This window comes from Nannobrachium achirus (genome assembly GCF_963921795.1).
Source record: "Nannobrachium achirus genome assembly, chromosome: 16".
Lineage (NCBI taxonomy): Eukaryota > Metazoa > Chordata > Actinopteri > Myctophiformes > Myctophidae > Nannobrachium > Nannobrachium achirus.
The window spans coordinates 60,970,472-60,989,935 of NC_137823.1; the positions used below are offsets into that span (position 1 = coordinate 60,970,472).

Genomic DNA, 19,464 nt, shown 5'->3' on the forward strand with positions numbered 1-19,464 from the left:
TCAGCTGTGGTGGTGAAGGCCTCTGCATACCTTCTATGACGTTAGTCTCGTACTAGACATTATGGACATACACACAAAGCCAGACGTAGGAACGGTTAAAATTGCAGCAGCACCAGCGTGAAGTGAGCGGTATCAAACATGACACATGCATATATCCTTGAATGGGCCGTTCTGTCAGTGACATCAGCTGTGGTGATGTCACTCTCTTGTGTGTACCTTCTATGACATTAGTCGCATGCTCATACACACAAAGCCATACATAGGAGCAGTTAGCACCGCTCAAAAAGTGGATTATATTCTTGAGTGGTGTTAACTGCTCCTAAAGGTGAATTTGCGCTTTTGCAGCCGACCCAGTCGTTTTACCTATTTTTAGGTCACGACCGATTTGTATGGGTCACGAGTGACGACTAAAGTCAAAATAAAAAAATATAGATCTATATTTCAAAATGTTTTTTTAATATATATCTTTTTGAAATAATTTTACACACTTTAAAACAAACAAACAAATCTGAGAAATTCCATAAAAAAATAATAAAAATAGAAAAGTAGTGAAAATAGTCGATCTACAAGATCGCAACATGGCGCGAAGCTTCACTATAGTTTGGTTCCCGCCGTCCGGGCAATCTTCTAATCTCTCTCTCTACTACTTGACTGTGACAGGTTGCTTGACCCGGTGACATTCCTAACACTGGGGGCCGGTGTCATCAAGTCCCAAGCCCAGTGGAGGTATTTTATGACTTTTCAGCTGCCTGGAACAGGGACGTGCTGGCCATTGGGAAAAGCGGGACAACTCGCGAACGGCCGGTTCATTCCCGGCCGGTCCAGGCCGGCCATTAGGAAAAAAATCAAAATAAAATGTCGCCTTCGTTCCATTTTGGGGGCTGGGCGGCCAACAAAGTAAATTGTCACTGTCGGGCAGAAACCTTGTATCTCCAAGTTTCAAATTTGTAAATCTTTTCGCAAAGCAAAGCCCTGCTTCATCATACAAGGCCGTCGCACAAAAGTAGTGAAAACAGCAGATCTACAAGCACACAACGCCTCGCGGTGCGAGGCGTTGTGTGCTTGTAGATCGGCTGTTTTCACTAGTTTAAATCATTTTTAAAATGATAAATACAAAACAACCGGTTTTGGACATAAAAGGTTTCCACCCGACAACAACAAAATATAACTCATGTAATTGGCCCACTGGTAGGAACAGAGGCAATAATAGATCCTTCTCTGTTCCTTCCAGCTGTCAGACCGGCCTCATAATCAGCAGCTGCTCTGTTCCTCTTTCCACAGGGAACTGCTGTATTCTTCTGTGAACACTGAAAATAGCCTCTCATTCTCAGATATGAATTCACAAAATGTGGGGAGAATGGCCCAAAACAAAATCACAAAATGATTGGTCTGTTTTGGATGATTTAGCTGCAGACAAAGCACAGACATAGCCTGGTTAATAAACCAGACTGCACAACACCACCCCCTGTTGGTAGTGGTGGTGTTGAACGAAGTGTGTGATAGAGTCTGACGCTTGCAGTCAGGCTAGCACAGACAGGCCCTCTTCTCCCTCCAGATTGGCCCTAGCTCCCCGTCTCCATCTTGTAACCGTGTTTTTCCAGCTCTGCTCTGAGTTGACTGGAGAAGTCATCCTCTACGTTGTCATCGTCCCAGTTGTCCTCCCACACGTGAGCGTCTTCATCTTCGTCCAGCCCTGTCCAGTCCTCAACCGGGAATTCATCAAACTCATCGTCCTCCTCCAATCCCAGATCTACAGGCTGCTTCTTATCTGTCATCCTGACCTTTTCTTCTGCTTTTTCTGGCACAAATAACTAGCTTACCAAGAAAGCAATCGATGAATAAAGGATATCGATTTAACAAGCTCAACAATGGAGAAATGATGCAGGTCGGGGTTAAATAGGCTACCGATGACCTATGACATATACAGTATACACTGAGCCCCGCCCCTTAGTTACTGTTGCTAAGGAAAGGTTTGCATCCGATTTGTGGCAAAAGCTACCAGAGTAGCTCAAAACAGGATATCCCTCACTTGTTATTGGAAAGTGTCAATGAATAATATACTGTTCCTGCACTGATTGAAGAGTAATGTTTAGGTAGCAGCATAATACAGTAGACAATAGAAATTTGATTTTATCTTAACTAACACCAGTACCCTTTACTTAGGCCAATTCAGGATAACTCCATATGTGGCCAATAACATCATTTTGTGACATCACATGCCCATATTTGGACAAACAAAACAAAAAAGTGTTAACCCATTTAGACCTGAGGCCAATTCTAAATCCTGACAATACTAGCAACAACACAAAAATATGTTCCCATCCTGAAGGGTAAAAAAGGAGTTCCTGGGACCATCAGCTTGTTGGAGCAGCTCTGTGTCTGTGTACAGTTAGGATCAGACAGCTGATAAATAGCGGTCAATGTCATAAGCGCATTCCTGAAAAAAAGAAAGAAAACACCCAAAAGAGGTGCTCTGATCAGACCTGCTAAAGGCGGCCAGTCAAGGTGGACACAACTTTTTGTGTGCTTCTTAAAGACGGATGCCGTGATATATTTTCACCTAAAACATGATCATCAGGTATTTTTTTCTCTCAAAAAAGTAAAATTATGTTTTTAAGTTGCCACACCCACCTGTTCATTAAGTATACCTGGTTTTTACCTCAGCACAACCGACGCCCACAGCTGCTGTACGATAAGACGTTTTTCCAGAGTTCTGCCGTGTGCTGCGCGCGCGCGCACACACACACATGCTTTTGAAACTGATATTATCCTAGATAAAGTATGTTCTATCCGTCTGTCTTTCAATGTTATATGAGATACTTAAAGTGTGGTTCCTGTGGAAATAAGCCTCGGCTTTCTAGGATCTCCTTTTAGTTGACCTTGTACCAGTGATTTGTACTGTCATAAAACTGTACTTTTTTCTATTGCAAACTTCTAATAAATTCTTCAATCAATCAAAAAACACACACACGCAGGGGCCTTTTACTCCAAAAGAACCTTGGTTCAAGAACCAGTGCCGTTCAACTTTCTTGGAACCTTGGTTCGTTCTTGCAAACCAGCCGCGAACCGGCTTGCGATGCGATTCCACCAGAGCCATTGTCCCCCAGTTCAGATGGTGGTTCACTGGAAACAACCTTTACGGTTCAGAACCAACTCGGTTCTCGGTGTAAAAGCTCACCTCTGGTTCAACCGTTCATCCCATTGGCGGGAGAAAGAACCTGAACCGGTTGTTTTCCGGTCGAAAAGTGCCCAAATAGGTGCTGCTTAACAGCAACCATAACTGCTTGACACGGCAGTCATAGTTGACTCTCTGAGGAATCTGTCTATAAGGGGAGGGGATGACTTTAGTGTGTCACTAAAGCGGTGTATTTTGATTGGGCCTTTTGACTCAGAGGCTTTCAGCTTTCAGGAAGAAACCAAAAATACACAGGGAAGGCACATTTGCATATTATAACCACACCCAGCCGGGGGTCTATTGGAGTGATGTCAATCTGGCTAGCCATCGTCAAAGAAAAGGTCGGTTTCACTTTCGCAGCAATGCAGAAGTCTGTAATCGAGAGACTAGAGTGATGTTAACTCCATAGACACATACTACAGAAAACAGAAAAAAGTACCAAACTATGGCACCACCTCTTTGAGCCAATTGATGATGTCATCGGCCTTCCTACCAGCAGAGTAGGCTTTGGGTGAGCCCTTTTCTCCCGCCTTGAAGAGCTTGATGGTGGGATATCCACGCACTCCGTATTCGTTGGCCATCTCCATTTCCTTGGTGGCGTCTACCTTGCCCAGGCGGATCTCTGACCCCTCTGCCCTCAGCATTCTGGCCGCCTTGGCGTACTCCGGGGCCAGGCGCTTGCAGTGACCGCACCACGGGGCGTAGAACTCCACCAGGATGTTGGGGTGAGCTTTCAGCGCCGCGTCAAAGTTACTCTTCTTCAGCACCAGGACAACCTCTTCTTCAGTGATGCTCACCGGCCGCCGCAACCTGATGTGTACAAGCCAACAGCTGGCCACAACCAGGATAAGGATTATGAGAAACCTTTTCAACATGATTACCGATTGTTTAATAAACACCCACTGAGATTTTTGGGAATTTATATAGGCCTGCATATAATGACAGTGATATCATAGTGATGATGACGTCCTCAAGTCTAGCATTATGTGCTTGGCTACATGGAGGTGTTGTAGAGCTATTCCTAAATAGTATCGTCACTGTCTGGCCAAAACCTCTTAACTCCATTGTTGAGGTTTTTGACTTTTTGTCATAAACCAGGGCTATTGAACACCCTTTACATCTGATTGTTGGTTAAAACTAGACCAGGTCAACCTGGTTGTGCCAGACCCCCTGTCTGTCATCATCATTTATGACATCATGCCTTTTGTAGGCATGTCATCATCATGTCATCATCATATATACCCTTTATATAGAAAACCCGGACAGACCGACATTTGCTTATGTAGGCCTACCCATTTCATGGGTCTGGCAATAATATTGAACCAATGGAAAGTATTAAAATGTGCTTGGGACAAAGCCTCCTAAGTCCTAACTCCCCACTTTCTGCCAAACCAGCTAACTCCACCTTTGCTTTGGCCCTCTCTTTTATTCATAAATAAGTGCTATTGAACACCCTTTATGTCTGTGTGTTGGTTAAAATAATATTGAACCAATGAAAAGTAGTAAAAAGCCCTTCGGTCAAAAGCTCCTAACTCCACTAGAGCTCATTTTCCCGAAAATTAACATTTTGGAGTTAGGAGGAGGTTTCGGCCCGACAGCAGAGATATAATAAGACTTAATTTGTGTGGTTGCTTTAGGCTCGGTCTGAGATTGTTTTGTCAGCAAACAAAAGTGAACCTGCTTTTTGTTCACCAGAAAAGTAAAGCTTTTGGTCATGCTTCAGTTCACATGACATCACAATATAATAATATACATGGTAAGACAGAATTCAGGGTTGGGTTTTGTCCTTGTTTTACCGGGTTTCTACAGTTTATTCTTTTACCTGAGGTCCTTGTAACCTCGCCTACCAGTCTTTCTGAGAGAAAGCCTGGTTCGTTCACAACAGACCGCTTGGTTTCCGCCTAAAGCGCGGAAACCACTAGAAGAAGCGGCGTCGCTTTGATTTAGCCATAAATTATAACTACCAGGAGAGGATGCTAATATGCGGAGGTTATGTCTCTCCTGGAGTTATAAGCCAGAGTCATATGGCTCTCGCTGGTTGAGCCCCAACGTCCATACTACGCTCAAAACATGTACATATCAATAAGTTGCTCACCGATCCGTCGAAACAGCTTTATATCTACCGGACGGCACACTCGTTGGCATGTGTTAGTCCATATGTTTCTAATAAATTAATGTTTACTAAAACTTCTCCGAGACTCACGTTTCCTCGTCGCCTTCAGAACGCTTCAGAACTACAGAACGTTGGAATACTTCCGCATACAAAAACGTAATGTCCTAGTATGAGCGAATCGCAACGGCGATCAACGTCACGTGATATGTTTGGCCATTTTTACCCAAGCAGTTCAAAAACAAGGAAAGCGATGAGACTCGGTGAAGTTTTAGTAAACATTAATTTATTAGCAACATATGGACTAACACATGCCAACGAGTGTGCCGTCCCCGTCCGGTAGATATAAAGCTGTTTCGACGGATCGGTGAGCAACTTATTGATATGTACATGTTTTGAGCGTAGTATGGACGTTGGGGCTCAACCAGCGAGAGCCATGACTCTGGCTTATAACTCCAGGAGAGACATAACCTCCGCATATTAGCATCCTCTCCTGGTAGTTATAATTTATGGCTAGCTTTGATTTAGTCCCCCTCGTTTGTTTCCCCAATCACTATTAAAATGCTCGAGAAGCCTAGTGTAGTCTTGCCAGTCGCTACGAGTTGGACTAAAAGATGCACATACCAAACGATTTTTTTGAAAGCAAAACTACGCAGCATCAAGGTGTTTATTAGGTAGGCCCTAAAACTATGTCCTTGGGTGCAGGGGAATATTTTGGGTTAAAACTGAATCCGGTTGATAGTTCCGGCCAAAGTGTAGTCCGTCTAGGACTACAACATGACGTAAAGTGGTTTCCGCCCCCGACACCAGATCAAACCCCGTAAAGTGAAGTGATCCCAGACTAGGTCCTTGGGCTGGAATGGACGATCAAGTGCAAGTGCTATGAATGTTCTTCATAGGGGGAGGGAGCTTTTCAAGGCCCCCCCTACCTTGGACCCTAGTAACCCAGAGGCCTAGTAGGACCTACTGATTCTTTTGGGACTGTCCCTGTTTTGTTTCTTTTGTATCCTCTGAGACACAGATGGGGTAGACAAAAATGGTACTATTTAGTGAGGACAAATATGAATGAAATGAACATACAGTATAGGTTGAAAATGGGTAACATCGCCCTTTAAGAATATTCTCTTATACAGTAGGCCTAAATGTAGGCTACAAGAATTTGCCTATTAATAATAGGCTAATTAATCTTAACATTATACGTTTAATTAATGTTGTAAGTATCCAAGTTAAATTAAAGGCTATTGTAATATAAGGATACTTTAATTAAACTTAAAATGTAATGTATTTTTATTTAATTCTAGGTCTACAGATATTTGCAAAAGTGCTCTTAATTATCATGCTTTGCCACAGTGCCATTAATCTGAGTTCCCAGATATTTTCTTCGCCACTAGGGGGCGAAAAACAGTGCCATACACTAGCATTGACTGTATCTTAGCAACCACAAAGCGTCCTCCTAGTCGTAGCAACGGTAAAAATGGACGACAGGGAACAAGTTCGTCCTAAACGTATTTTTGTCAGCAATGTTGACACTTATTCCTCCAGACACATTGCAAAGGTAAAGTAAATATCAAATAGTGACCACTGACAATTATTCTAATTATTAATTGATTATTAGACTATTAATTGATATAAATTCCAACAGTTTTTGTCAACATGTACACCGGGAGAATTGTCCGAGGATGGAGACACGCCAGAGAACACTCCCGGAGAAGAACGCACACCTTATGACCACCACGGGACTTTTCAAATAGTCGGAACCGTCTCTTCTTTCAGCGAAGAAATAAGCAGTTTTCTTCGAGAACAGTATTTAGTGAGTGCAATAATTACTGCAATATATGCAAAAATAATGTAGCCTAATTTATTTTCAATGCACGCACACACAATTCCACAATTTTTGCCCATTTTGCAGTCGACAGAACGAGAGCAGTTACTGGAGCGCCTGGTGCAGTGTGACGCAGTGGTGTATAATATCTCAGAACATGCGACTGAAGAGCACATTGAAGAGGCGACCTGGGCTGTCACTGGTAAGAGCACTGAATGTAGCCTAGGACCATATGAGACAGGCTTGACTGAAACCAGATAGGCCTACTGTAACTGTCTAGGCCAGGGGTCTTCAACGTTTTCAGTCCAAGGACCCCTTATAGGCTCTTAGTCGAGGGAGAGATGAAGCGGGACCCCCACAACCCACAGATACCATATAGTGTCATCGTTTGACAGCACAATCTATTTTGGATTCATGTCAATTTGTGTTTTCAGATATTTAACCACTTGAACCGTCATTACTTAATAAAATTGACCTTTCACTCTGTACTTATAGTCAGGTTTGCTATGTTAAGAAATGTGTATTCGTTGGCTTTTTTTGGAGATTAGTAAAACTATACATTTTTGAAATCTTCAGAGCATGGGGAATCCAAAAATATTTGTTGGCATTTGCACAGACGCCTGCAAAGCCGCCATTTTGGACATTCAAAATGGCCGACATAAAATACACAATTTGTGCTATCTTGGCTTCTAGACATACATAGAAACTTAATTAAACATGCCAATCCTATGTTTTCTGGGTCAAGGAATCGAATGATAAATGATGTGTGTAAAATATTTTGGACCCCCACCCCCTTTTTGGGGGTTATCTATTTTGGGACCTCCCAGAACAGTACGCCAGCCAGTTAATGTCAGAGTTTTATAATATTAGAGTTGTTTTGTAGGTTTTAAAACATCCTGAGTTCATTTATTACACATTTAAAGCAGCCAGAATAACCTTTCTGATGTTTGGACCCCCAGATGGACCCCTGAGCCTATCTCAGTATTCGCTCTCCTGCTCCAGAACAATGGTAAATTAGATCATAACTGAACCATAAAAGTTGTTGTAGCTGGGCTTTGAAAACAAAAATGAGTAGTAGCAAATACCAGGGGTCTTCCACGGGGGTCCGGGACCCCTGGGGGATCCTCAGAGTTACTACAGGGGGCCTGCCAAATCTTGATGGGATCTTTTTTTTGTAACATTTGAAACTTTGAATGTTTTTTTATGTATCCAGGGTTTATGTATTGTACTTTGTTGGTTTATTAGTATTCCCAGTATTATTTATAACATTTTTGTGTTACAGTTATGGTTGATAGCTGTTACAGGGATTGCAATAATGAAAGTATTGCAACTTCTCACTTTGAGTTTGCAGAACAACGTGTCCATTTATTGCCCTGCACTCACACAACACCCCATCGTCACCCCAAAAGCTGCACCCTATCTTCCTAAAGAGCTCATGGTCAATTATGCCCAGAGATTCACTACAATACATGTCCTCCCTAATATTGACAGTGTCCACCATAGCATTTGCAGGGAGGAGTGCAAGGCAGGTTATTGAGCAGCTGCACTGCCCTTGCAACCTGCTTCTTGCAGACACATTTGATGAGCTCAAGTACTTCCTATATTTATGAGATAAAGAGAAGGATCTCAACGGAAATAAGCCTTGCCTTACCCAAGTTTCTGTTTAGTTGACCTTGTATCAGTGAACTGTACTGTCATGTACAACCTCTAACCTCTAATAAATACTTCAATCAATCAACAAAAAAAGGAGCAGGGAGGGCAAGACTCCCATACCCTCCACTCTCTGAATTCCATTTCTTCGATTGATGGAAGCTCAGGGCAATTTTTCAGGTATGACAAAGTAGGCATCTTAATACAATACCTGGGACATGATTTTGAGGAAGTGCACACATATGAAGAGGCTGATACCCTGATTCCTCATCAAGTCCTTGCCTCTGCTGCTTATGGTGCTTTGCAAGACATATGTGTTTGGTCAACCGACACTGATGTCCCCCTGCTGTTACTGAAATTTGCAACAGTCAAAGGTACAAAAAAAAAGAAGAAAAAGGAAATAGATATATTCAAGCAAGTTCAAGTTATTGGATGTCACAAATGTCAAGGGTTCCTTGGCTTACAGTATACAATTTTCTGGTGCCAGTCATTGGAGCATTTTGCATGCCATGTTTACAATTCAAAAGGTCCAACAACAACCCTGCGATTACTCAGATGGGAACTATTTCTGTCATAGTACTTGGAGGGTGAGATGCTACCTCCAACTCATGCTGCACTGCTAACATATATCCCCTTGTCAGCAAGTCACAATGCAGGATGAATCATACCTGACAAATAGCCCTGAGCTTCCACCAATCGAAGAAAATAGGTGGAATTTAGAGAGTGGAGGGTGTGTCCCAGTCAGGGGTATTGCTCTCCCTGCTCAAAAAAGCCTGCCTTTCACTATATGCTATGGTGGAGACTGTGTCAACACTATTAGGTTGGACATTGAAGAGGACAATGATGAAGACGAATAGATCCTGCATTTCTGAAATTACTGTATTGTAGTGAATCTCTTTGGGCATAATTGACCATGGGCTCTTTAAGAAGATAGGGTGAGGGTTCTGGGGTGACAATAACAAAGAGTTGTGTTGTGTTGTAAGTGTGAGTGCATTGCAATAAATGGACACGTTGTTCTGCGGCCTGAAGTGAGAAGTTGCAATACTTTCATTATTGCAATCCCTGCAGTAACAGCTATCAACCATAACACAAATGGTATAAATAATACTGAGAATACTAATAAACCAACAAAGTACAATACATAAACCCAGGCCAGGATACATAAAAAAACATTCAAAGTTTCAAATGTAAAAAAAAAAGATCCCATCAAGATTTGGCAGGCACCCTGTAGTAACTCTGAGGATCCCCCAGGGGTCCCGGACCCCCGTGGAAGACCCCTGGTATGTGCTACAACTAATTTTTGTTTTCAGAGCCCAGCTACAACAATCTTTATGGTTCAGTTATGATCTAATTTAACATTGTTCTGGTGCAGAGCGATTACTGAGATAGGCTCAGGGGTCCATCTGGGGGTCCCATATGAGGAAAGACTCCAACCAAACGTCAGAAAGGTTATTCTGGCTACTTTAAAAGTGTAATAAATGAACTCAGGTTGTTTTAAAACCTACAAAACAACTCTAATATCATGAAAATCTGACATTAACTGGCTGGCGTACTGTTCTGGGAGGTCCCAAAATAGATAACCCCCAGAAAGGGGGTGGGGGTTCAAAATATTTTACACCCATCATTTACTCATTTGATTGCTTGACCCAGAAAACATAGGATTGGCATGTTTAATTAAGTTTCTATGTTGTCTAGAAGCCAAGATAGCACAAATTGTGTATTTTATGTCGGCCATTTTGAACGTCCAAAATGGCGGCTTTACAGGTGTCTGTGCAAATGCCAACAAAGATTTTTGGATTCCCCATGCTCTGAAGATTTCAAAAATGTATAGTTTTACTAATCTCCAAAAAAAGCCAACAAAAATACATAGTGAAACTGACTATTAGTCTGCTCTTTTTCCCCCTCTACACCAAACCTCTTTGCCAAAAATTGAGGCGTTGTGAGCTTGTAGAGTTGCTATTTTTGGCTAAAGTTCTCAGGATATGGATGCTAGGGTTCAAGTGGTTAATATAAAAGAGGAGAAAAAAAGCTTCTATCACACAAAGATTTGAAGGACCCCCTGTAGTAACTCTGAGGACCCCCTAGGGGTCCCGGACCCCCTGTTGAAGACCCCTGGTCTAGGCCCATCTGTGCTGTGGTTTGTTCTCTGCACACCGTAAACCTTTCATACTCACAAGTCTTTCTTTCTTTCTTTCTTTCTTTCTTTCTTTCTTTCAATAAATAAATAGCTCTTCATGCTGAGATGGATAGCTTCAAGTCTCAGAAAATATTCATCCTGGTCTCCACAGTAATGACCTGGGCGTTGACAAAGCCACGAGACCCGGTAAGGCTGAAGCAAAAAAAAAAAAAAAAGTACTTTATACTTTCAACATTGTACATAAATCATATTTCCTCTTCTCAGGATGATGCACTGACAGATGACGATTACAGAAGGAGAAGGCCCCATCGCAACTTCAAAAACCACTGCAATCTGGAGAAACTTGTGCTCAAAATGGGTAGAGCTGTGAGTTGCAGAGAATATATGAGCTGAATTTGGATGCTAAATGTAAAGTTACGCTGTCTGGAACTGAAGCCACCATCTTATCGATTCAATTCATATCGATTCATTTCTATCATTGCTATTTTTTTCCTCACAGAAAAGGTCTAAGCTTGCTGGCTATGTTATAGCTGGTGGTCTTCAGTATGGGAAGGGAGAGAGCCTGTTTCACTATTTTTTCAAGGTAAACATAGTCACCCAATATGATGTGTATTAATACTGCCTATATCATCCTTGTCCATGACTATTTGTCATATATTCTTTATTTACTACTTTTATTTGTATTTCCCCCCCTAGACAGCTTGGTCAATGCAGCTTCCAAAGGTTCCTGTGTTTGCATCATCAGGCACAGATTGCATTCCCATGATCCACGTCTATGACCTTGGAGGGTGATGTTGATAAAGCCTGGTTTCCAAATCTACCTGCAGCTAGGGCTGTCACAATTATTACATCATCGTCTAATTACAATTATTTGACATAATCGCAATTATTTTGTGATAATCGTCATAATCGTTTACATGTTGAAAAATGTTTATTTTATGTTCAAACATTTAAAAAATAGTGGAAATTGCAGATCTACAAGCTCACAACGCGTTGCATCGCAACACATTTTGAGCTTGTAGATCGGCTATTTCCACTATCAATGTTCTTTTTAAAGTGTAAAGTTGTCAAATATGTCCTTAATTTCTTTGTATATTTAAAGGAGCTATAGTCAACGTTTTCATTGTAGGGCCGACACTTTGTTTACATCCTAGTCTATAGACATCCTAGTCTATAGACTAGAATGTAAACAAAGTGTCGGTCTGACAATGGCCAAATGATTATTATTAATGATTATTTTATCATTATTTTACGCTTTTTGTGGTCATTTCTGAATAGAAACACATATATGAAGCTTGTTCTTTTATAAAATATTTTCAAAACATTATTTTTATTTTAGCATCCGTTTTTCAAGAAAAAGTTAACTATAGTTCCTTTAAGTTATGTGTCATATCTGCCATGTGCAACTTCAAAGCCTACAAGCCAAACAGAAATGTAATTGTCAAGGGCAAAAACACAATTAAATCGTTAATCGCAATTATTTGAGTAACAATTCATCGTCATGTAAAATGTCATAATGGTGACAGCCCTACCTGCAGTTCATAATATGTTCCGTGGAATATTGTGCAGTACTGAACTGAATGTCTTGCTCCATCAGAGTGATCCAGAACGTGATTGACCTCAGGCCCAAGTCTCAGTACATCCTGGCTGTGGACGACTCTAAGAACACTTTAGAGGACACTGTGAAGGTAACACCCTAGTAGGACAGTGGGTCTCAAACCTTTTCATGTCAAGGACCCCCAAATGTATACTGTATTTGGCCGTGGACCTCCATACGAACATGTGTTGTGCCACAGGGACCCCCAAAAGAGAACATTTATGTAAAAACAAAGCCAATACTTTTCAAACATTTTCTAAAATAGCCAATGTTCAAGCTCACCGCGTGGCACAGAGTGATACGCTGTGAGCTTGTACATCTGCTATTTTTGAGAATTGCATGGCACTCCAACATTTGACCCTGTTTTTGAATATATCAGCACGAGGTGTTTGTCTGATATGAGCATAGCAACAACAGCTGCAGCTACCGAGTGGTGCTGTTCAGCAATGAATGGACAAAGACACCGCTCACTTCACACTGAGTGTGATTTTTGATTAGCCAACTTATAAATGGATAAGGCGGTTAATGATTGTGATGCTATATTAACTGCTTTTGCTGGGGACCCCCTGCCTGGACTTTAAGCATTATTGCATTATTGTTTGCACACACTAGGCTGATAAAATGAATAATTATACGAGGGGTAAAAATAATCATGTCTTGTTCTGTGAATCTTGCCTCTTGAGGTGATAAGTGCTGTACTTGGACCAGGCAAAATCAGTAAAGTTCCTGAAGCGGAAGCTCGGTTCATGAAGGATTTGAAGGTATGTGATTTGCACTCTTCTCACGCATACAGCATCCAGTATAGTAGAATACTAGTTTGTGTACAAATAAATTGATATGTTGTATGTTTATTGGGAGGCAGTTGTGCAAGTTAACGACTATTTCATAAATAGATTATAGAAATGGATGGCCTCATTTATCGAGTAGCATTTTCCTTGGCGTTATTGAAGATGTCATCTACGTTTTCCATTTCCTTTCTTGTATCTAATCAAATAAAGTAGAAGTGGTATTCAAAGTTTATCTCACACATTCCAGGAGGGAGAGTTGGAGTACCTGAGCATCAACCTTCCCCTGGAGGCTGTCGTCCTGAAAAACTCTTTCAACTTCCCCTGGAAATATGAAGCTGGAATGGTAGAGAACATGACTCACATTGTGAAGGAATACAAAGACTCCAGGCAGCTACTTGTGAGTGTTCCATACAAAAGCCATTTGGAATGCTACAGGAACAAGATTAGTTATTGAAATCCTAAACTCCAAATGTATTCAATCACTGATATTCAGTTTTTGGGGGTTAAAGGAATTCTGTGATGTATACTAAGAAAAGTGCTACGGTAGTTAAAAGATATATATCACAAGTCACAAACTAGATGTCTGGTGGTGTAATGCAGTGGTTCTCAACCTTTTCAAGCCGCGACCCCCAAAATAATCATATTTTAACTGGGGACCCCCCCACCCTACGAGCACAAAGAGTTGAGGCATAACGTTTTGTATAACACGGTTCTATTGTGAAAATCTACATGCTCACAACGCCTCGCAGCGTTGTGAGCATCTGCTATTTTCACAATTTCTGCCTCTGATATTTGACAATTTGGCCAATGTTTTATTTGACATTTTATAGGTATTAAAAAGTCCTTAAATTGTCACGTTAGAAATGTGCAGATACCCTCTATACACTTAAACTCTATGTCAGTTTCTTTACCGTTGAGAGAGAAAACAATTCTGCACATTAAGTTAATCATCTGGGGACCCCCCAAAATAATTTGGGGACCCCCCTGGGGGTCACGACCCACAGGTTGAGAATCACTGGTGTAAATGTTTCTGATTTGTTTCTGTAGCCAATCAGGATGTGCCTCAGTGGACCCCCTGCGGTGGGCAAAACCACAGTTGCTGAGAAGCTCTGCAAGTTTTATCAAGTTCACCACATCAAAGTCAAGGAGGTCATTGAAGAAAGGATCACACAACTGGTCAGTTTAAGTCATCATATTTCATAATATAATGCTTCAAATATGCTTTAATAAGAAACCAACATGTACTGCCACATTGTGGACGTTTCCTCAAGCTATATCTGGTGCAGAAAAGTATTAAATCACAGACTTTTATATAATTTCTGTCAAATATACGAGAGAAATTACAAGTATTTTGGAAACATTGCAATATGTTTGGTATTGGTTTAATGACCTCTAAAAATAGAAAAGACAGATTTTGTGGAATATTTGGTTACCATACATGTCTGATGATGTCTGTATGCCTCAGGAAGAAACCCTGAAAGGTGGTGACCTTGAATTTGACGATGAGGAATCAGTGACTGCTGCACAAGACCAACTGGGAACTATTCGTGCCAGCATGGCAAAGAACGGAGGTGAGCTGTACAGCTACATACAGTAGCAATGAGTCACAGAAAGTAAGGATTTGTGGAGGATTGTTTTGTTTTACAAAATAAATAAAGAATCTATACTTTGGTCCCATATAGGTCGACTTGCTGATCCACTTGCGTTCCACATTTTGCAAGATAAACTGAATTCAGCTCCGTGCAGAAACCAAGGATTCATTCTCGACGGCTTCCCAAAGACTTATGAGCAAGCCAAGTCCATTTTCTCTGGTACGTTTCACATGTATTTGCGTGATTACTTTGTAAATAAGAATGTACATATTAGAGTTCTCAACAGGCCTGAGAATGAAGGCCCGGCCCTAACTGGGCCCTCACTAGGCCGGCCCGAGGCCCTACTCGGCCCGACTAGTTAGCATACATTTTAGGCCCTACCCGGGCCGAAAACGTCGGGTCGGGTTGCGTATCGTCGGGTTTGGAAAGAATTTAGTAATACAATAATTAAAAAATATATCTTTTCATTTTCCATTGAGCCTGAGGCCCTACCCTGGCCCGACTAATTAACATTTTAGGCCCTACCCTACCCTAAATGTGGGGTCGGGTTCGGGTATGGTCATTTCATATGGATATGTGTTTCATTTTGTGTTTGATGCAGATGAAGACATGGAGAGTGAGGATTACAATCCTAAAATACCCACGCACAACAAGAGAATCACTCCAGGTTGAACACACACACACACACACACACACACACACACACACACACACACACACACACACACACACACACACACACATCGTCGTTGTCGGGTGGAAACCTTGTATGTCCAAAACCGTTTGTTTTGTATTTATCATTTTTTAAATGATTTAAACTAGTGTAAACAGACGATCTACAAGCAGACAACGCCTCGCACTGCGAGGCGTGAGGCGTTGTGTGCTTGTAGATCAGCTGTTTTCACTACTTTTGTGCGACGGCCTTGTGTGATAAAGCAGGGCTTTACAAAATTACAAAAAAACAAAATTACAAATTTGAAACTTGGAGATACAAGGTTTCTGCCCGACAGTGACGATATATATAATATAATATATATCCCCATTGAAGACTCTAAGGAAACATTGTTTCATTCTTTGCCTTTGTTTTGCAGAATTAGTTTTCTGCCTCGAGGCCACAGATGACTTCCTCATGGAAAGAGCTCGAGGTTTGCCCCAAACCTTGGCAGAAAAGACACGTTACACCCAGGTGGAATTTGTCGCCCGCCTGGCCAAATACAGAAGTGCCAGTGTCGCTGACGAAACCGTTCTGGACTACTTCGATGAGATGGAGATCCACCCAGAGCACATTGGTACTGCGGGTGTTCAACTGTTTACAGCAGGGGTTTTCAAAGTGGGTGACGGGGCACCCTGGGGTGCTGTGATGCCAGTCCAGGGGTGCCGTGAGATAATTTGATAATACTTGGAATTCATCAATATCACTACATCAATATCACTTCACTATGCTTAGTAAAACAGACCTGATTTGCAATGCACTTGATGAGTTCTTATTCCATCTACGACAACTCTCTTCACCCAAAATAGCAGATCTACAAGCTCACAACGCGTCACGTCACGTTGAGCTTGTAGATCTGCAATTTTTGGTGAACCTTCCCCCCAGAATAGGCATGCTGGGGTTCAAGTAGTTAAACGTCAAGTATAACGCTATTTTCAGTCAGTTCTGAAGGAAACGGATATTTCTCCAATATGATGTAAGATTCAATAAATTAACAGTGCCCTGAGTCAAAAAAAGTTTTAAAACTCCTAGTTTACAGACTATGATGTGTAGACCACCAGCCTGTATCAGATGCAAACGTTTGAATGGGGTTGTTTGCACATGGGGGCGGAAAAAAACCCTCTTTATCTCAGTTGTAAAATTAGGATGCTTATCAAAACGTCCAGCCTCAATTCATGGAGGTGGAATCTGGCTTGGATGAGTATGTGAACACAATTGGTCGTGTTCAGGTGCTCTCTAGCACAGTGGTTCTCAACCTGTGGGTCGGGACCCCCACGGGGTTGCCAAATTATTTTGGGGGGTCCCCAGATGATTAACTTAAAAATTGTTTTCTCACTCAACAGAAAACAAACCAACATAGTTTAAGTCCATAGAGGGGGTCTCCCCATCCTAAAATGACAAGTTGAGGACTTTAATACCAATTAAACTGTCAAATATTAGAGACATAAATTATGAAAATAGCTGATCTACATACTCACAACGCCTTGCGTTGTTTTTTGATTGATTGAAGAATTTATTAGAAGTTTGCAATAGAAAAAAGTACAGTTTCATGACAGTACAAATCACTGGTACAAGGTCAACTAAAAGGAGATCCTAGAAAGCCGAGGCTTATTTCCACAGGAACCACACTTTAAGTATCTCATATAACATTGAAAGACAGACGGATAGAACATAGTACTTTATCTAGGATAATATCAGTTTCAAAAGCATAACATCAAATACAAAAGGCAGAATACAAAGAAAAAGGGGGGGGGAGCATGGGGGCTTAGTCTATTTACAAGTCACGGGTAGCTGCTGTCTGAAGGTGACTTTTCATACCAAATGAGTTTGGTAAGCTTGTGAGGCGTTGTAAGCATGTAGATCGGCTATTTTCAGAATAGAACAGTGTTATACAATATGCAATGTCTCAACTCTTAGAGCTCGTCAGGGTGAGGGGGGGTCCCACCTTAAAATGTTATTATTTTGGGGGGTCCTGGCCTGAAAAGGTTGAGAACCACTGCTCTAGCACCTCCTACAGGCTGGCCAGTGGTGTTCCAGGCAGCTCAGACTCAGTAGACCGCTCACCTTTGAATAGAAAGGTTCTGGGTTTGATCCCAGCCGGGCACTGCCAACTCAGTGTATGAGTAGCACGGGTACAGGGAGCTGATGGTAGGTGTGGCACTTCACCTAAGGCGCAATCCATCTCCCAGGGCATTGTAAAGGGGGTTAGACACCTTCATACAGTAGCTCAGGTGAGCTCAATAAGCCACTCCAACCTACTTAATTACATAGGGCTTGTCTGCTCCCAGAGGTCAACACAGATGACCCCGAGTACACAGAAGTGCTGAAGAGGATCACAGAGGTGGTTGGGCGTCCCAGGAACTACGGCATCGGCCAGAAAGAGCAGGAGGTGGAGAGCCAGAGGCTGGAGGAGGAGAGGCGACACAGACTGGTCCTGGATGCTGCCAGGAAGAAGAACCAGGATGAGGCTGCACTGGCTCAACTAGCTGCTCAGTATGAGGAGTGGGTAAGCAGGGGTCTCGCACCAAATTCTGCATGGGCCCTGCAGGGTACAAGGATTCACTGCGTTATTGTGTGCTTTAACTATTGAAAAATAGCAGATCTACAAGCTCACAGCGCGGCACCGAGTGCCACGCTGCGAGCTTATAGATCTGCTATTTTTGAAAAAACTATGTTTCTATGTCAGTGGTGCTCAAACCTTTTCATGTGAAGGACCCCCAAAATGATATGTATTTGGCCACGGACCCCCATCTCAAAATATGTAGTTCCAGGGACCCCCCAGTAGCAAAATTTGAGTTACAAATGTTCGCTTAAAAATACTCGGTGCCGCGCTGCGAGCTTGTAGATCTGCTATTTTTCAATAGCTAAAGTATAAAATAATTAAGGCCCCTACACCTTGGGCCCTAGTAACTCAGTCCCCCCCCCCCCCCCCCCCCTTGTGATGCCCTTGTGGGTAAGCATGGGAGACACTGCACATGATCACACATGCATCCATATTCACATGGTGGGCAGACATTTTTAGCTTGCCCACCCACCCAGAAAAACAACAACAAAACTTAACAAAAAAGCCCAGGGTTGAGTGCACATTCTTACTTGCATATATCACATAGATACAGTATAGATTATAGAACAAACAAAAATACAATGAGAACTCCTTCCCCTATCCCCCCTCCCCCCATCCTCAAAAAGTTAAAATCGAAATAATCTTTGGTGTTCGTGAATTCAACAAATGAAACAAAGCACTGACAGACTATTTCACTTTCTTTCTTTCTCGGAAAGAAAGAAGTTACTAAAGACATTTCCCACCCTGTTTAGCATAACCCCCCCCCCTCCTTTCCTACAGTGTACATATAGTGTTTTATATTTGTGATGATATGTGAAAGTGTTTTGACTGTACTTGTGCCGTATTACATTTCTGTCTAATAAAATATTGAATCAATCAATCAATAACAATGTGTTCTTAATCTTTTCTAAGGAAAGGAACGTGTCAGAGGTGAAGAGACAGGAGCAGGAGCTGCTGGAGGCTCAGTCCATCCCCCTGAGAAACTATCTGATGAAATATGTGATGCCCTCTCTCTCCGAGGCTATGGTAGAGTGCTGCAAGGTCAAACCAGACGATCCCGTCGACTTTTTGGTACAGTTTTATTATTCTAAATTTAGATGCACTGGCTGATCCCCAAACAAAACATGCAGTATATTATGATGAGTGAATATTAGCATAGCTAGCTGTTATCTAATTCGTTCTTTGACGCCTGTGTTTTGTTTTCACAGGCTGAACATCTTCTGCAGAACAATTCACAAGACTGATATGTATATCCTTTCCCCCAATTTTTTTAACACAAAGACCAAAATGCAAAGAATTATAAAATGTAATCCAAACC

The 19,464-nt window shown here is 41.9% G+C and overlaps 2 protein-coding genes across 2 annotated transcripts; one reads left to right on the forward strand and one right to left on the reverse strand.

The window, feature by feature from the left end:
* Positions 1 to 1,562: 1,562 nt before the first annotated feature.
* Positions 1,563 to 1,775, reverse strand: LOC308301185 (26S proteasome complex subunit SEM1-like; the record flags this gene model as incomplete). Its single annotated transcript, XM_080745080.1, has 1 exon — positions 1,563 to 1,775. The coding sequence occupies one exon, from the start codon at positions 1,773 to 1,775 to the stop codon at positions 1,563 to 1,565; it is 213 nt and encodes a 70-aa protein (XP_080601206.1).
* Positions 1,776 to 6,759: 4,984 nt separating this feature from the next.
* Positions 6,760 to 19,464, forward strand: LOC308301186 (adenylate kinase 7-like; the record flags this gene model as incomplete). The annotated part of the gene is made up of 17 exons (XM_080745081.1): positions 6,760 to 6,840; positions 7,195 to 7,309; positions 10,986 to 11,080; positions 11,159 to 11,260; positions 11,394 to 11,477; positions 11,591 to 11,682; positions 12,492 to 12,582; positions 13,175 to 13,252; positions 13,527 to 13,676; positions 14,327 to 14,455; positions 14,745 to 14,850; positions 14,962 to 15,090; positions 15,473 to 15,538; positions 15,963 to 16,160; positions 17,872 to 18,089; positions 19,059 to 19,217; positions 19,355 to 19,464. The coding sequence occupies 17 exons, from the start codon at positions 6,760 to 6,762 to the stop codon at positions 19,388 to 19,390; spliced, it is 1,929 nt and encodes a 642-aa protein (XP_080601207.1). The 3' UTR covers positions 19,391 to 19,464.